This window comes from Micromesistius poutassou (assembly GCF_964030765.1).
Source record: "Micromesistius poutassou genome assembly, chromosome: 6".
Lineage (NCBI taxonomy): Eukaryota > Metazoa > Chordata > Actinopteri > Gadiformes > Gadidae > Micromesistius > Micromesistius poutassou.
Genome location: NC_140276.1, coordinates 10,788,741 through 10,808,056, shown reverse-complemented (window position 1 = coordinate 10,808,056; position 19,316 = coordinate 10,788,741). Strand labels below are relative to the sequence as shown.

General features: G+C 46.3%; 2 protein-coding genes and 1 pseudogene across 4 annotated transcripts; all 3 read right to left on the bottom strand.

Annotated features, from left to right (window-relative positions):
• Positions 1-1,025: 1,025 nt before the first annotated feature.
• Positions 1,026-2,585, bottom strand: LOC311345395 (heterogeneous nuclear ribonucleoprotein A0-like). Its single transcript, XM_084469790.1, has one exon. It carries the CDS (start codon positions 2,459-2,461, stop codon positions 1,526-1,528), a length of 936 nt encoding a protein of 311 aa, XP_084325916.1. The 5' UTR covers positions 2,462-2,585; the 3' UTR covers positions 1,026-1,525.
• A 144-nt stretch (positions 2,586-2,729) lies between these two features.
• LOC311345394 (heterogeneous nuclear ribonucleoprotein A0 pseudogene) lies at positions 2,730-6,752 on the bottom strand (annotated as a pseudogene). Of its 2 annotated transcripts, XR_014684143.1 has the most exons (3): positions 5,641-6,752; positions 4,450-4,531; positions 3,911-4,134 (listed from the first exon to the last, which is right to left on the bottom strand). The product of XR_014684143.1 is annotated as a heterogeneous nuclear ribonucleoprotein A0 pseudogene (transcript). The 2 variants fall into 2 exon arrangements; XR_014684142.1 differs by having other exon boundaries at positions 2,730-4,134; positions 4,450-6,752.
• A 1,489-nt stretch (positions 6,753-8,241) lies between these two features.
• Positions 8,242-17,404, bottom strand: maea (macrophage erythroblast attacher, E3 ubiquitin ligase). The gene is made up of 9 exons (XM_084469210.1): positions 17,331-17,404; positions 16,489-16,671; positions 16,090-16,293; positions 15,200-15,322; positions 14,421-14,497; positions 11,037-11,145; positions 10,179-10,312; positions 9,277-9,472; positions 8,242-8,901 (listed from the first exon to the last, which is right to left on the bottom strand). The coding sequence occupies exons 1-9, from the start codon at positions 17,397-17,399 to the stop codon at positions 8,806-8,808; spliced, it is 1,191 nt and encodes a 396-aa protein (XP_084325336.1). The 5' UTR covers positions 17,400-17,404; the 3' UTR covers positions 8,242-8,805.
• Between the last annotated feature and the right edge of the window lie 1,912 nt (positions 17,405-19,316).

Genomic DNA, 19,316 nt, shown 5'->3' with positions numbered 1-19,316 from the left:
TTGGTTAACATGGGCAAACGGTGCATAATCGAATTACGTATGTGCTAATTTGCATAAATACCACAATAGATCTAAACATTGGGTATAGCCAGGTGAAAATGTCTTGTAGAATCTTGTTTACATCTTACAGTAAAAGACTATAAAAGGCAAACAAATGTCACCATAAGGAGCAGAGATTCAGTCATTCATTCAAGGTCCACTCAAATGTCACTAAACTGTCAGGTAAGAAAGGTTGTTTGAGCCAGCCACTTATTTCAACTAACTAACTTATTTCACTTATTTCAACTAACTCAACTAACTGCATTCTCCTTACCCTTGTCTCCTGTTCTTCCCTCAGACTCATCCCCCAAAAACAGTCCCACACCCCATCTCTGCAATAATTAATAAAGGCTGGTTCAAGACATTTTAACCTGGCTATACCCAATGTTTAGATCTGTTGTGGTATTTATGGAAATTAACGTGATTAAATTATGCACCGTTTGCCCAGGTTAACAATTTCAAAAAACTTGTATTGCATGTTTGTCTTGATGTAAGGAATCAATTTTTGATACAAAATCAGTCGAGTTTGCAAGTTTGCAATTTGTTTGACCGTTTCATAAAATGACTGGACTACCAAAGAAAATGGCCGAATTAGACTAATGCCATACTAGTTATACTAATGCCCCCTGGTGGTGAGGGACGGAACTGCGGATAACGAGGCCCTTTGTTGTCCTGCGGGGCCCCAGGCCTGTGAGACAGACCAGACCATGTGGAGAACCAGGCCTGCGAGACGGCCCAGACCATGTGGAGAACCAGGCCTGCGAGACGGCCCAGACCATGTGGGGCACCAGGCCAGTGAAATGTCCCAGACCATGTGGGGCACTAGGCCTGTGGGACCAGACCATGTGGGGGCTAGAGGCTCCCACACCACGCTACTAATACGCGTTCTTGTTTCGGTCTGACTGGAGGGTAAACCGGAGTAAATTGGCCATGGAGACTACATTTAAAAGCCATTTGGGGGGTATATAATGAACAAGAAACACGTGTAATTTTCGAAACATTAAAAACTTTAATAAAAGGCAATTATAATAAAACAATTGAATTGAACCAAAATTAACATCTTTGCTAAATGCAAAGTATACAAAAAGTAAAAGCTTAGGTGGAACGGGAAAAAAATGACGACAGCTCAATTTACAAACAAAAACGCATTCAACAAAACGGGACAAATGTTGGAGACCCAGTGGAGAAGTTTAAGATCCTAACGCAGACTAAAGGCCCTGAGTTCGCGATGCCACCAGTCATCTGGTACATCTCCATCTAAACCTATCCGATAACTGTCAAACTAAAGCCCACATTATAAATTACATCATTTTTTAGCAATTCTTGGTATGCAAAGTCCACAATGTCTTCCACAGATGAGGGTTGGAGGGGGGGATTGGAGTCATTCTGCGTGTCGCTCCTCAGAGACCCAGAGCGCCTTGTGTGTAAATTCAGTTTATTGTGATCAACATTTTCCCACGGACATGACGTCATATCTACGTCATATCTAATAACCGCTGAAGTTGCCTCTTCCGTACGCGCCGCCGCCCGCCCCGCCGCCACCACCGCGGGGGTACGGGGCCGCGTTCCGGTTGGCATAGTTCCCCCCCTTCATGGCGCCGTACGCCGAGGACTGCTGTCCGTAGTCTCCGCCAAAGTCATTGTAGCCGTTACCGTAGCCGCCGCCGGCCCCCGCCATCTGCCCGTAACCGCCCGCCCCGTACCCCCCACCGCCGTACCCTCCGTTTCCGTAGCCGCCGCCGTAACCACCGTCGTTGTAGCCGCCGCCGTATCCGCCGCCGCCGCCGTAGCCTCCGCCGCCGCCGCCCCCTCTCCCGCCGCCGTAGCCGTTGTACACGCCTCGACCCCCGCGGCCTCCCCGCCCGCCGCGGCCGCCTGCCGCCAGAACCTCCTGCTTAGTGAGCGCCTTCTTCACCTCCACCTTGTGCCCGTTGATGGTGTGGTACTTGAGCAGCACGGCCTTGTCCGCGGAGTCGTTGTCGTCGAAGTAGACAAAGCCGAAGCCGCGCTTCTTCCCGGTCAGCTTGTCGGAGATGATCTCGGCCTTCTCCACCACGCCGAACTGGCCGAAGTACTCCAGCAGATGGCTCTCCTCGGTCTCGTCCTTCAGCCCGCCGAGGAACACCTTCTTGACCTTAGCCAGCGCCTCGGGCCGGCCGGCGTCCTCCCGGGCCACGGCCCTCTTCACCTCCACGCTGTTCCCGTCCAGCACATGCGGCCGGGCGGCCATTGCTGCGTCCGCCTCCTCGCCGGTGGAGTAGGTAACGAAGCCGAAGCAGCGGGACCGCTGCAGCTGGTGGTTGATCACCACCACGCAGTCGGTGATGGCGCCGTATTGTTCGAAATGAAGGCGGAGGCCCTCCTCGGTGGTCTCCACGTTCAGCCCGCCGACGAACAGCTTACACAGTTGTTGAGTCGCCATGTTGAAACAGACAGAGTGACGCGCTGCAGAGCGAGCTCCTTCTTCTTCAACCGAGACCCGCGGTCTCCAGCCAATCGCTGCTCTGGGTGGTTGCGACGTAGCGGCCACTGATTGGTTCAATCAAACTTGCCTCCGCCCACGGATATATCACCTCCGCCCACACGAACGTCTCGAGACAAAATGGCCCCGAGATAGAACAAATCATTATGTTACAAATATACAACATTATAATGTATTTGATAAACAATGACTACGATCAATATGTAGTCGATTCACTTATTATTGACTGGGTCCCTATCAAGGAATATAAGACATAACACATTCATCCGTTTTTTCAGTTTACATTCGTCCACACATCTGCAGCCGGCGTGTGGCCTACTTCTAGAGCTTCGCTATAGCCCTACAACTTCTAATCCCAGTGTGCGTCTACTTTACTTCATTTCTAAACAGTGTTTTACTTCTGATCCCAGTTTACTTACATTTAACTTTATTTCTAATCGTAGTGTACTTCTATTTCACTCCACCATTCACCATTTTTAAACAGTGTACCTCTAGAGCTTTTCTTTTGAGCCTAGTGTGCTTCTACTCAACTTTATTTCTAAAGTGTACCTCTAGAGCTCTTCTTTTGAGCCTAGTGTACCTTATTACTATTACTTTATTTCTAATCAGAGAACCTCTTTAGAGCTACACTACTTATCACAGCATACTTCTATAGCTTAAGGACTTTAGATTAACTAGTATACTTATTTAGCTTAAGGACTAATCATATACTTCTAGTTTAAGGGCTAATGTACATCTATAGCTTTAGTCAGCATACATCTACTGCTGACCTAATCCGTGTATTTCTACAGCTGAACTAGTCAGTGTACTTCTATAGCTTTACTAATCAGTACTTCTATAGCTTAATGGTGTTTAACACTTTGTCTAACACCATAGTACTGATGTTGATCCTTATTTCTAGTAATATTGAGCCAGTGTACTTCTCTTAAGTGTGCAGAGAGCTTTAACTCATGTAGCCAGTGTACTTCATAACATTGGCAACACCAGTTGACCTGGTTAGACTACAATTAATTTGTTTAGCTGCACACCAGATCAGTCTTAGTTGGTACACCTCTTCTTGTAGGATGTATGCTCATCTCAAGTCATAACTTCATTTTGGCATTGTTTATCATTTGCAACCACCTACCCTAGGAATGTTACCTACGTCAGCACGTCCAAAAGTTGACTGCTCATGTACAATAACCAAGCACATTAACTCCAAGCAGCACCGTACACAGGAGTACTCAAGTGTGGCTCAACAATTACAGCTGATGTTTGAGAGGCGGTCGGCCTTCTTACCACCAGCGCCCAAAACGTTAACATACGAGTAGTCTGCTGCAGCCAACGTTACATCAGACCTCTGGGGCGGCTGTTGACCTCACTCGAGAATATAACTGGTCTGCAAGCCTTTACACAAGTTAACATATTGCTTCTATATCAATATCATAGCCCTATTACTGCAGCATCTCCCTCAGGCTTGATCATATTAGGATGTTGCATAACAAGAACTACCAACAAGATATTAAAATATATATTTATTTCATTCTGTTAAAACTTTACATATTCCTGGGTATAAAAATATTTGACATTCAGGGTTTAGTGTTCCTGTAAAAGAACGTGGCATCCTCTCCTTCCTGTAAAGGAACGAAACTATTGTAAGCACTTCAAGACAGCAGGAGCTGGATGTACAGCGGTTTAACTTTGACGCATTCCAATTTCCCTTCGGACAGTGGGAAAAGCAAGTATTTTGGCTAGATTAACCAAAATAACGTGTATACCAAAATAAGCAAAGCTTAGTCTAAATTGTCATTTAACACAAGTAAATTATGAATACATTAACCAGTCACCAGTTGTAGCAGTATTGTATAACCGTGTCAGGAAGCTGTACATCAGAACACCTAAACACTCATTATAAAATGTTATTTTTCCCAGCAACAATGTATGATCACCTGCGCTGGAAGAGGAACAATCACAGCGTGGCGGGCCTGCATCCACCTGGCGAAGCCCCGTCCATACCGTTACCATAACAACCTTGAGGACGGAGAGAAGAGAATGAGAAAGGGACATTGAACTGTTGAGGACCACCCCCCCCCACAGTAGAAAAGAGCAAATGACCATTTAATCTAGGAATGAGCGACTGCCATAAACATCTAGACACAACAGTCGTGTGCCATCTCATTATCCAAAAGGTGCAGCAACACAGTGAGAACATGTTTACATACCTAGTTTGCTGGAAGTGGTATCCTAAAGAGATATTTCAGTCCTACTGGTAATCAACAGGGTTCCTCATCAGCCTATAAACAAAGTGCTACGGCTAGCTTGGCTGGTTAGCCTACAGGGTAACAGTATGAACACCTAAATATAGGAATAATCAAAGATAAACAACACAGCCCTCAGATCCACATAGAAGTCAATAAGTCAGAAGAGGAATAAAACAATTAAAAAACCCTTCAGAGCCTCCATGCATGGGCTGCGGGCAGTTCAAGTCACCCACCTGAGGTATCCATCTAACAGGTAACTAATGCTGCGGTCATAAGGTCTTATTTACCTGTGAAACAACTTAAGGCATCCTGGTTAAATAAGTAAAATAAACTAACTAAGTTTGCACAACTTTTTTATTTAAAATGAACATACATAGGCATACCAAAATGTTCGAACAATAATTGGGTTTGATCTCAAGACATTAAAGTATACAATATACATGACATATGAAAATAAATGGAAAGGGAGTGTTTAATATGATCAATGGACTAAAAAGAGTCCACACATTAACACTACAAAATGCTGGGAACAAAACTACTCTTAAAATACAAAGAAAGGAATGGGGGTTTTCCAACAAACAGTCCTAACCCTAAGTAGGATAAAAGAATGAGTGCAAATAAAAAAATCATATCCAACTTTATAACGACAGCTACACGCCCTCTATGTAACCCGAGTCCTGGATAAGAGTCCTAGAGTCCTGGACTAGGAGTCCTAGGAGACAGAGTCCTACAAGACATAAGTATACCGCGTCCTAGAAGTAATGAGAAGTATTGAGTCCTAGAAGTATCGAGTCCTAGAAGTATCGAAGTATCGAGTCCTAGAAGTATCGAGTCCTAGAAGTAGGGCATAGCCGGCTTTCAGGGAAGTGGTCTTCCTACCTGTAGGATTTTGAGGTCTTCGTTTGATTTGGGTTCACCATGTTTCTGCTGGGCTTAATGCAGAGAGCTCATGACTGAATGGAGTGGAGGTACGGTGGAGGGTGTGCGGACCGTCTGTCGTGGTCTAATAACCTCCGTTGTACCCGCCTCTCTGGTACCCGCCGCCCCGTGCGTAGGGCGCCGCGCTGCGCTGGGCCCCGTAGCCGGGAGCAGCGCCCTTCATAGGGCCGTAGCCGGAGGGCTGCTGGTTGTAGCCGCTGCCGAAGTCACTGTAGCCGTTTCCGCCGCCGTAGCCGCACATCTGTTCTCCGTACCCGCCGCCGTAACCCCCGTTATAACCGGCACCATAGCCGCCACTGTAGCCTCCACCGTAACCTCCACTGTACCCGCCTCCGTAGCCGCCGTCGCCGCCGCAGTAGCCGCTGTATCCGCCTCCTCCTCCTCCCCCCCGGCCGAAGCCGTTCCCCCTCATGCCCCTCATCCCCCCGCGGCCTCGCAGGCGCCCGCCGCTCTTATTGGCCGCGTCGATCTCCTGCTTGGTGAGGGCCTTCTTCACCTCCACCTTGTGGCCCAGGATGGTGTGGTACTTCACCACCACCGACTTGTCGGCCGAGTCGTGGTCGGTGAAGTGAACAAAGCCGAAGCCGCGCTTCTTGCCGCTGGCCTTCTCGGAGATGACCTCGGCCTTCTCGATTTCACCGTAACGGGAGAAATACTCGGTCAGCGTTTCTTCTTCGATGTCGTCTTTCAAACCCCCGACGAAGATCTTCTTGACCTTGGCGAGGGCCTCGGGGTTGTTGGAGTCCTCCCGGGCCATGGCCCTCTTCAGCTCGGCCTGCGTCCCGTCGATGACATGCGGCCGGGCCGCCATGGCGGCGTCCGCCTCCTCTCCGGTGGAGAAGGTGACGAAGCCGAAGCAGCGGGACCGCTGCAACTGCTTGTTCACCACCACCACGCAGTCCGTCAGCGTCCCGAACTGCTCGAAGTGCTTCCGGAGGCCGTCGTCGTCCGTGTCGACGTTCAACCCACCGACGAACAATTTGCACAGCTGGTCCGCCGCCATCTTAGAGATCTGTGAAGAAACGAGTAACGCGGTGGGAGCAAAAGACGAGCGTCTCTACCGAACAGCGGAGCCGTCTCTATTTATATCGAAGGGGCGCGGCGACCTGGTGACGTGAGATCACGTGTTCCCTGCCCAGTGTATTGCGTATTTATAACCGAAATACAGCCGGAGTACTCAAGTAAAACATACGTGCTACACCTTTTTATTTTTTATTTCAGTCATTTCATCACATATTCCACCGTGTATCGAGGTTCCGTTCCCTCCAACTATGCCTACCTAACGCCCAGTCCCTCCTCTCCATTGTTAACCCTAGCCTAGGCCGCTGGGCCCCCTGTGTTCAGGGTGGGAACAACAAAGGCCTGCTGTATCATATTAAAGTACATATAGCATTAAAGTACAGTGTGTGTGTGTGTGGGGGGGGGGGGGGGGGGGGGTATACTTTGGTATTGTAATATTAATACGATTATCTCAGCCATCATTTATATAAACACTATCATGATTATAATTAAAACAAGCACTATCATGATTCATGAATGTAAGGCCAGCTTCCGGATGCGGACTGGCGAGTGTTTGCCTTTAAATTATTTTTTATTTGTGTTAATCAATTACATTTTATTGAAACTCGAAAGAAAGAATAAACGCAATCGGCGCAATCGTACTTAACGGTACAGGGAAACTTTGCCTACGGTGAGTGCTCTTAAGTACTCATTCAAAGTAAAGTAAAAACTCAACACCCACGGCCCAGAGTGAAACGGTACAATGCTGTTATTAGCATGTGAATGCCTGCAAAGAGTCTGCCATAGAAACTATGGGCTGAGGTGTTGAGGAGCAGGCAACAGAGTAGGCCTACAGCTAACCAGAGAGTTTTCTTTTAGTGGGGCCCAGCTCTATAGAGAACTAAACGGGTCTATATACACAGACCTGTACTAATAAACTAGCACTAGTACTGGGGATATTGTTAACCTCACCTATCTAAATATGGTTAGTTCTTTATACGGGGTGAGCTAGCCACCATACCTAATACACAACCTAAATAGGGTTAGCTTATAGGTTCTATAGGGTGAGCTAGGGTAATCCTATAGTTTATATGGCTCTATACCCACAACCGAGCCTTTGTGCTCACCGCCGGTTAACCTTCCGCAAGCTGCAGGGGTTATGGACCCGCTTTAGGGTCCAAACCCATGAGATGGAACCCATAACAAGAGCCAGCGGTCGGGTTAGGGTCCAAACCCATGGGATAGAACCCATGACAAGAGCCAGCAGTCGGGTTGGGTTCATCCTTGTGAGCATAATAGGAGTGAGTGAGTAGATATAAATAGATATTAATAATAATATAAATAGATATACATATCTAGAGTTATATTATGTAACACATTGTCAACTACCATTAACCATTTATCTGCTGGAAAAGTATTTGGTTAAGTTTATGAAATGACTACATGTAATGCAAGTAGATATTGATCCACTCAGCAATTAATATAAATCTAATATCCAATAGGACACTAGACACTTTCAAAGTAAAAAGTAGAACTAGTGTATAAACACAAGTCATCTTTATTGTCATGTTCTTCATTGAAAAAAGGAACTAGAAGACATTTAGTGAGGGACACCCCAGGTCCCTCGAAGGAACCCACTGTCTTTGGGCGGTTGAGGAAGAGATCACTCAGCCCGCAGGAAGACCACCACTCATTAAAAACAACAGATGGCAAGTTGAGGATGCGTGGTTATTATTATTATAAGTACATCATATTGACTACAAACCTGTTCCCTTAAAGAGGAGGAGCAGGAAGACATCACTCTGTTTAGAGAGCCAAGCCAACAGTCCTCATTACCCTCAATCTGTACACAATAAGTTGGATGCTCATCTAATATTTACATTTCTTCCAGGGAAAACTCAGCTTCACAGTCAAAATGGCTGCCGCTCTCTGGGGATCTCCACTTTTCATTTCTACATCACTAACCCTAAAATGGTGACCCTCCAAACAACACAAACACTGGGTAGGATGGGAGTCACCACGTGACCAACAGCTCTCTTCTTGTGATAGGATGGCGGCCACACGCAAACCAAACGGGAACCTTCCAATCACAGCAGACCATGTAGATCACATGATGTAGACCTTCTCAGCCTGAGAAAAGCTGAAGACTTCTTTGGTTCGGGGGCAGACCACCTTGTCATCCTGGCGGATGGACAGCAGGGACTACAGGGAACAGAATCACAGAACAATTATCATTAATCAAACAACACACACAGAGCACCTCTCTTTGAGATATCAATCTCAAATAAGGGAATGTTAAGCTGTGTGTAATGTTAAGTAATAAGTTGTGCACAATTGTGCACACTTTCCCTTTTGCTCTAGGACAACACTGTTCTGAATGTACCAGAGGGTGGAGGTGACATAGCTACACTAGCTAGTGGACCAGAGGGTGGAGGTGACGTAGCTACATTAGCTAGTGGACCAGAGGGTGGAGGTGACGTAGCTACACTAGCTAGTGGACCAGAGGTGATGTCTTATGTGATATGGTGTATTTGCTGACGTGCGATGACGTGGTCTACTCCACAACAGTGAACTCACGTTGTATCCGTAGACGTAGCCGTTGGGCAGCATCATGGGAGGGTTGTTTTCGTTCATCACCTCCCCGGAGATCTTGCAGACCAGCCGTGAGTTGGCGCAGTGGGCCATGGGCAGCGGCTGGGCCAGCTTGTTCAGAGACTTACTGCAGACGGGGCAGTCGGGGTTCTTAGAGGAGCCCTCCTCTTTGTAGCACTGACTGATGGAATGTTAGGGACAACCACACATATAACAGCAGCCTAGGGTGACAGCTCCGTACGGAACGCATACAGATGGAGCAGAGACCATACAGACAGTTATATCAGGGATGGAACGAGTCACCGGGTAGAATGTTTACAATGCGAGTGCCACCCCCGACCCTAACCCTGACCCCACCCTAACCCATAAGAGGCTGACTGGTTAGCCCTGACTGGTACCATGTGCAGATTTTTATTTATTTATTGTATTAAACCTTTATATAACCATGTAGTACTTTGAATAATAACTGCAGTTTTCAGTTACCACGATTAGAGGATGATTGCAGAAGAACACATGAGATGGAAACACTGCAACCCAAAACTATTCCTGATTCCAGTCATTTTTAATTATGTCAATTTCATCCAAATGAAACATTACAAATACCAGTACAATGTACCACACAAAGTACTCCAAACCAGTACGATGTACCATACCAGGTACTCCAAACAAGTACAATGTACCACACAAAGTACTCCAAACCAGTACAATGTACCACACCAAGTACTCCAAACCAGTACAATGTACCAAACAGAGTACTCCCAACCAGTACAATGTACCACACCAAGTTCTCCAAACCAGGAGACAATTCATTGAGGCTAGCATTCAGAACTAGCCAGGCTAGCTAGCAGGCTGCACTTGGCTGGCAGTGAAGGGGCTAGGAAGGATACGGCGTCTTGATGGCGGACAGCCCGGCCTGCAGGGTGATGGTGAACACAGAGTTGTTTCCCAGCTGGTGGAGACGGTAGTTGTCGTATCGGAACTGTTGGATCAGCATCTTCCAGCGCGCTGGGTCCAACAGATCCTGCACACAAATGTGAGTTTACTAGCAGTTACAGTAGATTTTGTTACTTTACTAGCAGTAACAGTAGCTTTAGTTATTTTATTAGCAGTAACTTTAGCTTTAGTTACAGTAGCTTTAGTTAATTTACTAGCAGTAACTGTAGCTTTAGTTACTTTACTAGCAGTTACAGTATATAAGTTACTTTACTAGCAGTTACAGTAGCTTTAGTTACAGTAGCTTTAGTTAATTTACTAGCAGTTACAGTAGCTTTAGTTAATTTACTAGCAGTTAGTTACTTTAATAGCAGTAACTGTAGCTTTGGTTACTTTACTAGCAGTTACAGTAGCACAGTACAGTAGCACGGGGGGGTTCGTAACAGGTTTGCCGTACGACTAGAAGGCCTCCTTTCCCAGGAAGAAGTCGTGGCCTCGGCCATGGGCCAGAAAGATCAGACTCTACTGAAAAGACTACCGAACATACTCTAATAAATAACAGTGGCAGGTGAGGCTATAAACCCATTTGTGTCAATCATGTTCTGGTGAGTGGCTTTCTGATGTTGGGTTCATGAATACTATCATTATTACCATATAAGGAGAGAGGTGTGTTATTATCTTACCATATAAGGGTGGTGTGGGTGTTATCTTACCTTATAAGGGCTGATGTGTGTGTGTGTGTTTTCTTACCTTATAAGGGCTGGTGTGAGTGTTATCTTACCTTATAAGGGCTGATGTGGGTGTTATCTTACCTTATAAGGGCTGATGTGTGTGTCCGAGGGGAAGGCCAGCATCCCCATCACCTGGCGAACCTCGTCCAGCTGGCCGCCCTCCGCCTGACTGAAGTGCTTCCTTGCATGTCTGACACACACACACACACACACACACACACACACACACACACACACACACACACACACACACACACACACACACACACACACACACACACACACACACACACACACAGAACTATAAGAATATATTGACACAAACAGAGTACTTATTTATGAGTCATTACAGGATGAGAGGTGAGGGTTAGTTAGAAGGTCTTAGGGTTAGTGGGTTAGGTAGTAGGAGCTAGGGTTATTGAGTGGGTTAGGTCCTAGGGTTAGGTAGTGGGTTAGGGTTAGGTAGTGGGTTAGGTAGTGGGTCCTAGGGTTAGATAGTGGGTCTTAGGGTTAGTTAGTGGGTCCTAGTGTTAGGTAGTGGGTTAGGGTTAGGTGGTGGGTTAGGGTTAGGTAGTGGGTCCTAGGGTTAGGTAGTGGGTCCTAGGGTTAGGTAGTGGGTCCTAGGGTTAGGTAGTGGGTTAGGGTTAGGTAGTGGGTTAGGGTTAGGTAGTGGGTCCTAGGGTTAGGTAGTGGGTCCTAGGGTTAGGTAGTGGGTCCTAGGGTTAGGTAGTGGGTTAGGGTTAGGTAGTGGGTTAGGGTTAGGTAGTGGGTCCTAGGGTTAGGGTAAGGGTTAGTTAATGGGTTAGTGAGTGGGTCCTAGGGTTAGGTAGTGGGTCTTAGGGTTAGGTAGTGGGTTATGTAGTGGGTCCTAGGGTTAGGGTAAGGGTTAGTTAGTGGGTTAGGCTTAGGTAGTGGGTTAGGGTTAGCTAGTGGGTCCTTGGGTTAGCTAGTGGGTCCTAGGGTTAGGGTAATGGTTAGTTAGTGGGTTAGTGAGTGGGTCCTAGGGTTAGGGTAATGGTTAGTTAGTGGGTAATGCCGCTTTTCCACCGCCAGTACCAGCTCGACTCGACTCTCCACACCTTTTTTGCGTTTCCATTGGCAAAAAAAGTACCCGGTACCTAGTACCGGGTACTTTTTTTTAGTACTACCTCCGTCGAGGTTCCAAGCGAGCGGAGTAGTTACTTTTGTGTGACGTAAACAGGCTGCTGGTAACTGATTGGCCAGCGGCTGTAAATGGGAATAATCATTCCCATTCAATCAAGTTAAGTTGTGTCTGGCGTGGCTGGAGTCCACGGACCGGCTCCGGAGGATCAGCGTTTCGCTGTTTCGTTTTAGTGTCGTTCCTTTCCCAAGGCTCGAGTTTTGCCTCCATCAACGTTACAGTATGACAACAATAGACACGCAGTCATTGCGCTTTTTATTTTATTTTATTTTCCATCATAACCTTTCCCGGGAATCAGGAAATAGTCTTGATCAGATTCAGATTTCCCGGGAATCGCATCTCCCGTGATTAAAACCTAATGACGACCCGCCCATGGTGGAGAGGTTCTTTTCTACGACCCGCCCACATTGAAGAGGTACTTTTTTAGATGGAAACGCGCCTGGAACCGAGTCGAGTCGAGGCGAGTTGAGTCGAGTCGAGCTGATACGGTCGGTGGAAAAGCGGCATTAGTGAGTGGGTCCTAGGGTTAGGGGTTATGTAGTGGGTCATAGGGATAGGGTTAGTAAATGGGTTAGGGTAAGGGAGTGGGTTAGTTAATGGGTTGGGTATTGGGTTAGGGATAGCAAGTGGGTAAGGGTTAGTGAGTGGGTCCTAGGGTTAGGTAGTGGGTCCAAGGGTTAGTTAGTTAGGTAGTGGGTTAGTTAGTGAGTCCTAGGGTTAGATAGTTAGGTAGTGGGTTAGTTAGTGAGTCCTAGGGTTAGGGTTAGTTGGTGGGTTAGTGTTGGGGTTGGGTTAGTGGTGGGTTAGGAGCTAGGGTTATTGAGTGGGTTAGGTCCTAGGGTTAGGTAGTGGGTTAGGGTTAGGTAGTGGGTCCTAGGGTTAGATAGTGGGTCTTAGGGTTAGTTAGTGGGTCCTAGGGTTAGTTAGTGGGTTAGGGTTAGGTGGTGGGTTAGGGTTAGCTAGTGGGTCCTTGGGTTAGCTAGTGGGTCCTAGGGTTAGGGTAAGGGTTAGTTAGTGGGTTAGTGAGTGGGTCCTTGGGTTAGCTAGTGGGTCCTAGGGTTAGGGTAATGGTTAGTTAGTGGGTTAGTGAGTGGGTCCTAGGGTTAGGGTAATGGTTAGTTAGTGGGTTAGTGAGTGGGTCCTAGGGTTAGGGGTTATGTAGTGGGTCATAGGGATAGGGTTAGTAAATGGGTTAGGGTAAGGGAGTGGGTTAGTTAATGGGTTGGGTATTGGGTTAGGGATAGCAAGTGGGTAAGGGTTAGTGAGTGGGTCCTAGGGTTAGGTAGTGGGTCCAAGGGTTAGTTAGTTAGGTAGTGGGTTAGTTAGTGAGTCCTAGGGTTAGATAGTTAGGTAGTGGGTTAGTTAGTGAGTCCTAGGGTTAGGGTCAGTTGGTGGGTTAGTGTTGGGGTAAGTTATGCCGCTTTTCCACCGCCAGTACCAACTCGACTCGACTCGACCCTGCCTCGACTCAACTCGGTTTGGTTGCGTTTCCATCTAAAAAAGTACCTCTTCAATGTGGGCGGGTCGTAGAAAAGAACCTCTCCACCATGGGCGGGTCGTCATTAGGTTTTAATCACGGGAGACGCGATTCCCGGGAAATCTGAATCTGATCAAGACTATTTCCTGATTCCCGGGAAAGGTTATGATGGGAAATAAAATAAAATAAAATAAAAAGCGCAATGACTGCGCGTCTATTGTTGTCATACGGTAACGTTGATAGAGGCGAAACTCGAGCCCTAGGAAAGGAACGACACTGAAACGAAACAGCGAAACGCCGGTCCGTGGACTCCAGCCACGCCGGACACACACAACCACGCCCGACACACATAACGACACGCAGCTTAACTCTAGCCCCGGGAAAGGAGCGACACACACGGCGAAACGCTGATCAGTGTCCCCCTCGGGAGCGGGTTCGTGGACTCCAACCACGCCGGACACAACTTAACTTGAGTGAATATTCCCATTTACAGCCGCTGGCCAATCAGTTACCAGCAGCCTGTTTACATCACACAAAAGTACCTACTCCGCTGGCATGGAACCTCGACGGAGGTAGTACTAAAAAAAAGTACCCGGTACTAGGTACCAGGTACTTTTTTTGCCAATGGAAACGCAAATAAGCCGTGGCGAGTCGAGTCGAGTCGAGTCGAGTCGAGTAGGTACTGGCGGTGGAAAAGCGGCATTGGTGGGTTGGGGTTAGTGAGTGGGTCCTAGGGTTAGGATTAGTGAGTGGGTTAGTTAATGGGTTAAAGTTAGGGTTGGGGTTTGTTAGTGGGTTAGGGTTGAGGTTAGGTAGTGGGTCCTACCTGACTCCATCCATGCGTTTGTTCTGTCTGATGAGCTCAATGAACTCCTGGATCCTCAGGCTGAACTCCAGATAGCTCTAAGACGGTAACGAACAGGGTGAGGGTTAGGGCATGACGTCCTGTAATCAACCAATTGATAGATGAGTCCTGTGTTACTTTGCAAATACTCATTGATGAAACTAAAATACTAAAACGATGAATAAATGTTGCTATCTCCCTTCACCTACAGGTGAGTAGAGGGCCCCTACTACAGGCGAGTAGAGAGGAGGCGGGCCCTACTACAGATGAGTAGAGAGGAGGCGGGCCCTACTACAGCTGAGTAGAGAGGAGGCGGGCCCTACTGCAGATGAGTAGAGAGGAGGCGGGCCCTACTACAGATGAGTAGAGAGGAGGCGGGCCCTACTACAGATGAGTAGAGAGGAGGCGGGCCCTACTACAGATGAGTAGAGAGGAGGCGGGCCCTACTACAGATGAGTAGAGAGGAGGCGGGCCCTACTACAGATGAGTAGAGAGGAGGCGGGCCCTACTGCAGATGAGTAGAGAGGAGGCGGGCCCTACTACAGGTGAGTAGAGAGGAGGCGGGCCCTACTGCAGATGAGTAGAGAGGAGGCGGGCCCTACTACAGATGCGTAGAGAGGAGGCGGGCCCTACTACAGGTGAGTAGAGAGGAGGCGGGCCCTACTACAGATGAGTAGAGAGGAGGCGGGCCCTACTACAGATGAGTACAGACGAGGCGGGCCCTACTACAGGTGAGAACTAACTACAGACACAATACTAACCTTCATTTTGCGGAGGCGGGACTTATTGTCATGGCACCAAGCAAGACAGGTGGCGGTTTCCTGTCTCTCCAAAGACTCCTCCACCTCTTTAGCTGTCAGGAACATCTCGATGTTCACAAGATCCTACGATGAGACAATGTTGTTCATGGTAGTTAGGACATGTTGGTAGTAGTAGTGGTTTATTGTACTATAGCAGTGCTTTATAGTAGTATAGTAGTAGTGGTTTATACTACTATATTAGTAGTGGTTTATAGTACTATAGTAGTGATTCATAGTAGTATAGTAGTAGTGCTTTATCGTAGTATAGTAGTAACGGTTTATAGAACATAGTAGTTTATAGTACTATAGTAGTATAGCAGTAGTGGTTTATAGTACAATAGTAGTAGGGGTTTATAGTAGTATAGTAGTAGTTCTTTATAGTACTAAAATAGTATAGCAGTTGTGTTTTAAAGTAGTATACTAGTAGTGGTGTATAGTAGTATAGTAGTAGTGGTTTACAGTAGTATAGTAGTAGTGGTTTATAGAAGTATAGTAGTAGGGGTTTATAGTACTATAGTTAGTATAAGTAGTTTATAGTACTATAGTAGTGGTTTATAGTACTATAATAGTATAGTAGTAGTGGTTTACAGTAGTATAGTAGTAGTGGTTTATAGTAGTTATTAGTAGTGGTGTATAGTACTATAGTAGTAGTGGTTTATAGTAGTATAGTAGTAGTGCTCTATACTACTATAGTAGTATAGTAGTTGGAGTTTATAGTACTGTAGTAGTATAGTAGTAGTGGTTTTTAGTACTATAGTAGTAGTGGTTTATAGTAGTATAGTAGTAGGGGTTTATAATATTATAGTAGTAAAGTAGTAGTGGTGTATAGTACTATAGTAGTATAGTAGTACCTCGATGCCACTCTGGCGCGCTAGCTTCACGGCCGTGTTGTAGTAGCCGCAGCGCAGCAGATGCTCCACCATCATGCGGTCCATCCTCTTCTTCTTCCACAGGCTGACGGAGGCCAGCTGGTCACTGCTGTGCTCCTTCAAGTGTTCAATACGACGCTTACACAGCTTAGCGCTCTCATCCTCCGCCTGGATCGACTCCGCTGCCTGGGGGGGTAAACCATGAGTACACATGTAGCAGACTGTGAGTAAACACGTAGTAGCCTGTGAGTTTACATGGAGTATACTGAGAGTACACATGTAGCAGACTGTGAGTACACATGTAGCAGACTGTGAGTACACACGTGGCAGACTGTGAGTAAACATGTAGTAGACATGTAGTACATGGTAGTGAGTACTAACCTTCCTCTTGAGGGCACTCAGCTTCTCCACCACGCCGTCCAGCAGAGACACCACCGAGTGGACGGCCGGGAAGCTGCTCAGGGTCTTCTCCAGCTCCGCCACCACCATGCTCACGTGGCTCGTCTCCCGGTCGATATTCTTCTGAGCGGCTCGGAACCGCTTGTTCAGGGTCTCATACGGAACCTGGCCCCCAGTACAGAGGGTCAGCTACTCAGCGGACCAGTTACAACTGGTCTATACACCAGTACAGCCAATGGGAAGCCAGGAAACACTAAGCAACTGAACAGGCCCACTGAGAACTACTAGTAAGTAGTACTACGAAGTACTAGTATTACTATTAGACACATTAAAGTTAAATACTAGTATTATAAGTATTACTATTAGATACATTAGAGATAAGATACACTTGACATATTTCTGAACATCAACAGTATGCATCAGACCCTACGTCATTCTCTCCATCACCTCTATTATTACATTAACTTATAACCTATATGATGACATTATCTTTACTGAGAACTACTAGCATTACTGTTAGTCTTCTCCTTTATCACCTATATTATTACATTATGTTTATATATATATATATATATATATATATATATATATATACATACATAAACATATATATATATATATATATATATATATATATATATGTATGGATATCATCCTGATGTCCAACATTTTGTTCTGCCTAAAAACAAAATGTGGTCTGAGGTCCGCGTCCCGTCATGTAGACCTGGTCTTCGTGGATCTGGTTTCCTAATCCAGACCGGACCTCCAGATCAGCTCTTATCTTCTGTTTTAGAGTTGATCCTCTCTTAACGGGGATTCTTTACCTTTAGTGTCGGGTATTCCTGGACCTTGAGCGCCATGGAGAGTTGAGAGGCTGTCTCCTGCACCGCCATCTTGGCTTTCTGCTTGTTTTTTTTCAATGTGGACCCACTACTGCCACCTAGTGGACTAAATACTGCCACCTAGTGGACAAAATACTGCCACCTAGTGGACTAAAAACTGCAACCTAGTGGACAAAATACTGCCACCTAGTGGACTAAATACTGCCATCCAGTGGAATAAATACTGCCACCGAAAGTAGACTGACCTAGAAAGTAGAACTGACCTCCTTGCTATGGCCTGGAAACCAGTGCTATGCATCACAGTGAACGACGTTCACGAAAGTGAACGTTATGTTCCGTTATTCCAATCACTTCACATCTTTGTAAACATTTATTTATTCATCAATTAATCAATTTATTAGGAGTAGACCGACACGGATGTTGACTTCCGTTGACTTGAAATAATATTTTAAAAGTAGAATATCTTACAAAGTTTAAAATATTTTTAAAAATCTGAATGTTAGCGTGGTAAGCTAATCAGAACATTTTAAAAGTGGAATGGAGTCTCTAGGTGAAACATTGTGGAAGGAATAGGATCCCAAAATTCGTTGAGAATAATATATAAAGAAAGAAAGAAGAAAGCCTAAGAAGAACAACAGGTGAGCACTGTTGTCAGCACAATAAAGAACCTGTGAGGAAGTGTTGGCCAATATAGTCAGGATGTAGGCTGCATGCGTCTTTACTGTTCATGTGTAATATGAAAATGCAAGCATCTGAAAATAAAGTACAAGATGTATGCATAAAGTAATGATGGAAGTGTTAGTGCTAAATCTACTTAAAGCTTGTGAACATGGACGTACTGACTGGAGGTACCCTGTAAACATGGACCTACTGGAGGTACCCTGTAAACATGGACCTACTGGAGGTAGCCTGTAAACATGGACTGGAGATACTCTGTAAACATGGTCTGGAGGTTCCCTGTAAACATGAACTGGAGGTATTCTGTAAACATGGACTGGAGGTACCCTGTAAACATGGACCTACTGGAGGTACCCTGTAAACATGGCCTGGAGGTTCCCTGTAAACATGAACTGGAGGTATCCTGTAAACATGGACCTACTGGAGGTACCCTGTAAACACTGACCTACTGGAGGTACCCTGTAAACATGGACCTACTGGAGATAGCCTGTAAACATGGACATACTGGCTGGAGGTACCCTGTAAACATGGACAGGTACCCATGTAAACATGGACAGGAGGTACCCCTGTAAACATGGACTGGAGGTACCCTGTAAACACAGTGTATAATGAGGCTGAGAACCATGCTGGCGCCTCCATACTGTGGAACGTAGCCTTGTGACTGGACATTTTGTGACTGGGGCTTTGGTGACTTGTCACAAGTGTTTTTCAGCTGTGTCTCTGTGGTGACAGTGGCGGGGTATCCCCTTGAAGGTTCAGTATCAAAGCAGGACTTCCAAGCAGAACTTCTAGAGTGCTTAAGAAAGACCAACTGGATTTAAAATGGTGTCATGCTAGGGTTAGTCTTGGTGAAGTAAAATTATCTCTGCTCTAACCATTAATCTCTTGAGCAATACACCAACACACGGTTCATCACCTCCTACACCTCGACCCGGGTATGTTGAGGATATATCCGGAAAATAACACCACTGGGAATTTGGGTGATTTTGAACAATCTGTACAACTGTCACTCAAACATATAAACCAGTGACATCATCGGAGCCCACTCACTGACCCCCCGGGTTCTCCCCCGCTCCGTCACACCTGTCAGTCAGCTCTGTCTTACCTGTCAGCTCCGTCTCTCACCTGTTAGCTCTGCCTCTCCCCTGTCAGCTCCATCTCACCTGTCAGCTCCGTCTCACCTGTCAGCTCTGTTCCCTCCATGAAATTCATTTGATTTTGATACATGTTTTTATTGGTCACATATCACATGAAATGATAAATATCAGGAGCTGGGAGTAGAGGTGTCTG

Coding starts and splice junctions, on each gene's coding strand:
- LOC311345395 (XM_084469790.1), bottom strand. CDS start 2,461: ATGGCGACTCAACAACTGTGTAAGCTGTTCGTCGGCGGGCTGAACGTG.
- maea (XM_084469210.1), bottom strand. CDS start 17,399: ATGGCGGTGCAGGAGACAGCCTCTCAACTCTCCATGGCGCTCAAGGTC. Junction 11,146..14,420: donor AAACGCATGGATGGAGTCAG/GTAGGACCCACT, acceptor TGTGTGTGTCAG/ACATGCAAGGAAGCACTTCA. Junction 8,902..9,276: donor GCTACGTCTACGGATACAAC/GTGAGTTCACTG, acceptor TGTTCCCTGTAG/TCCCTGCTGTCCATCCGCCA.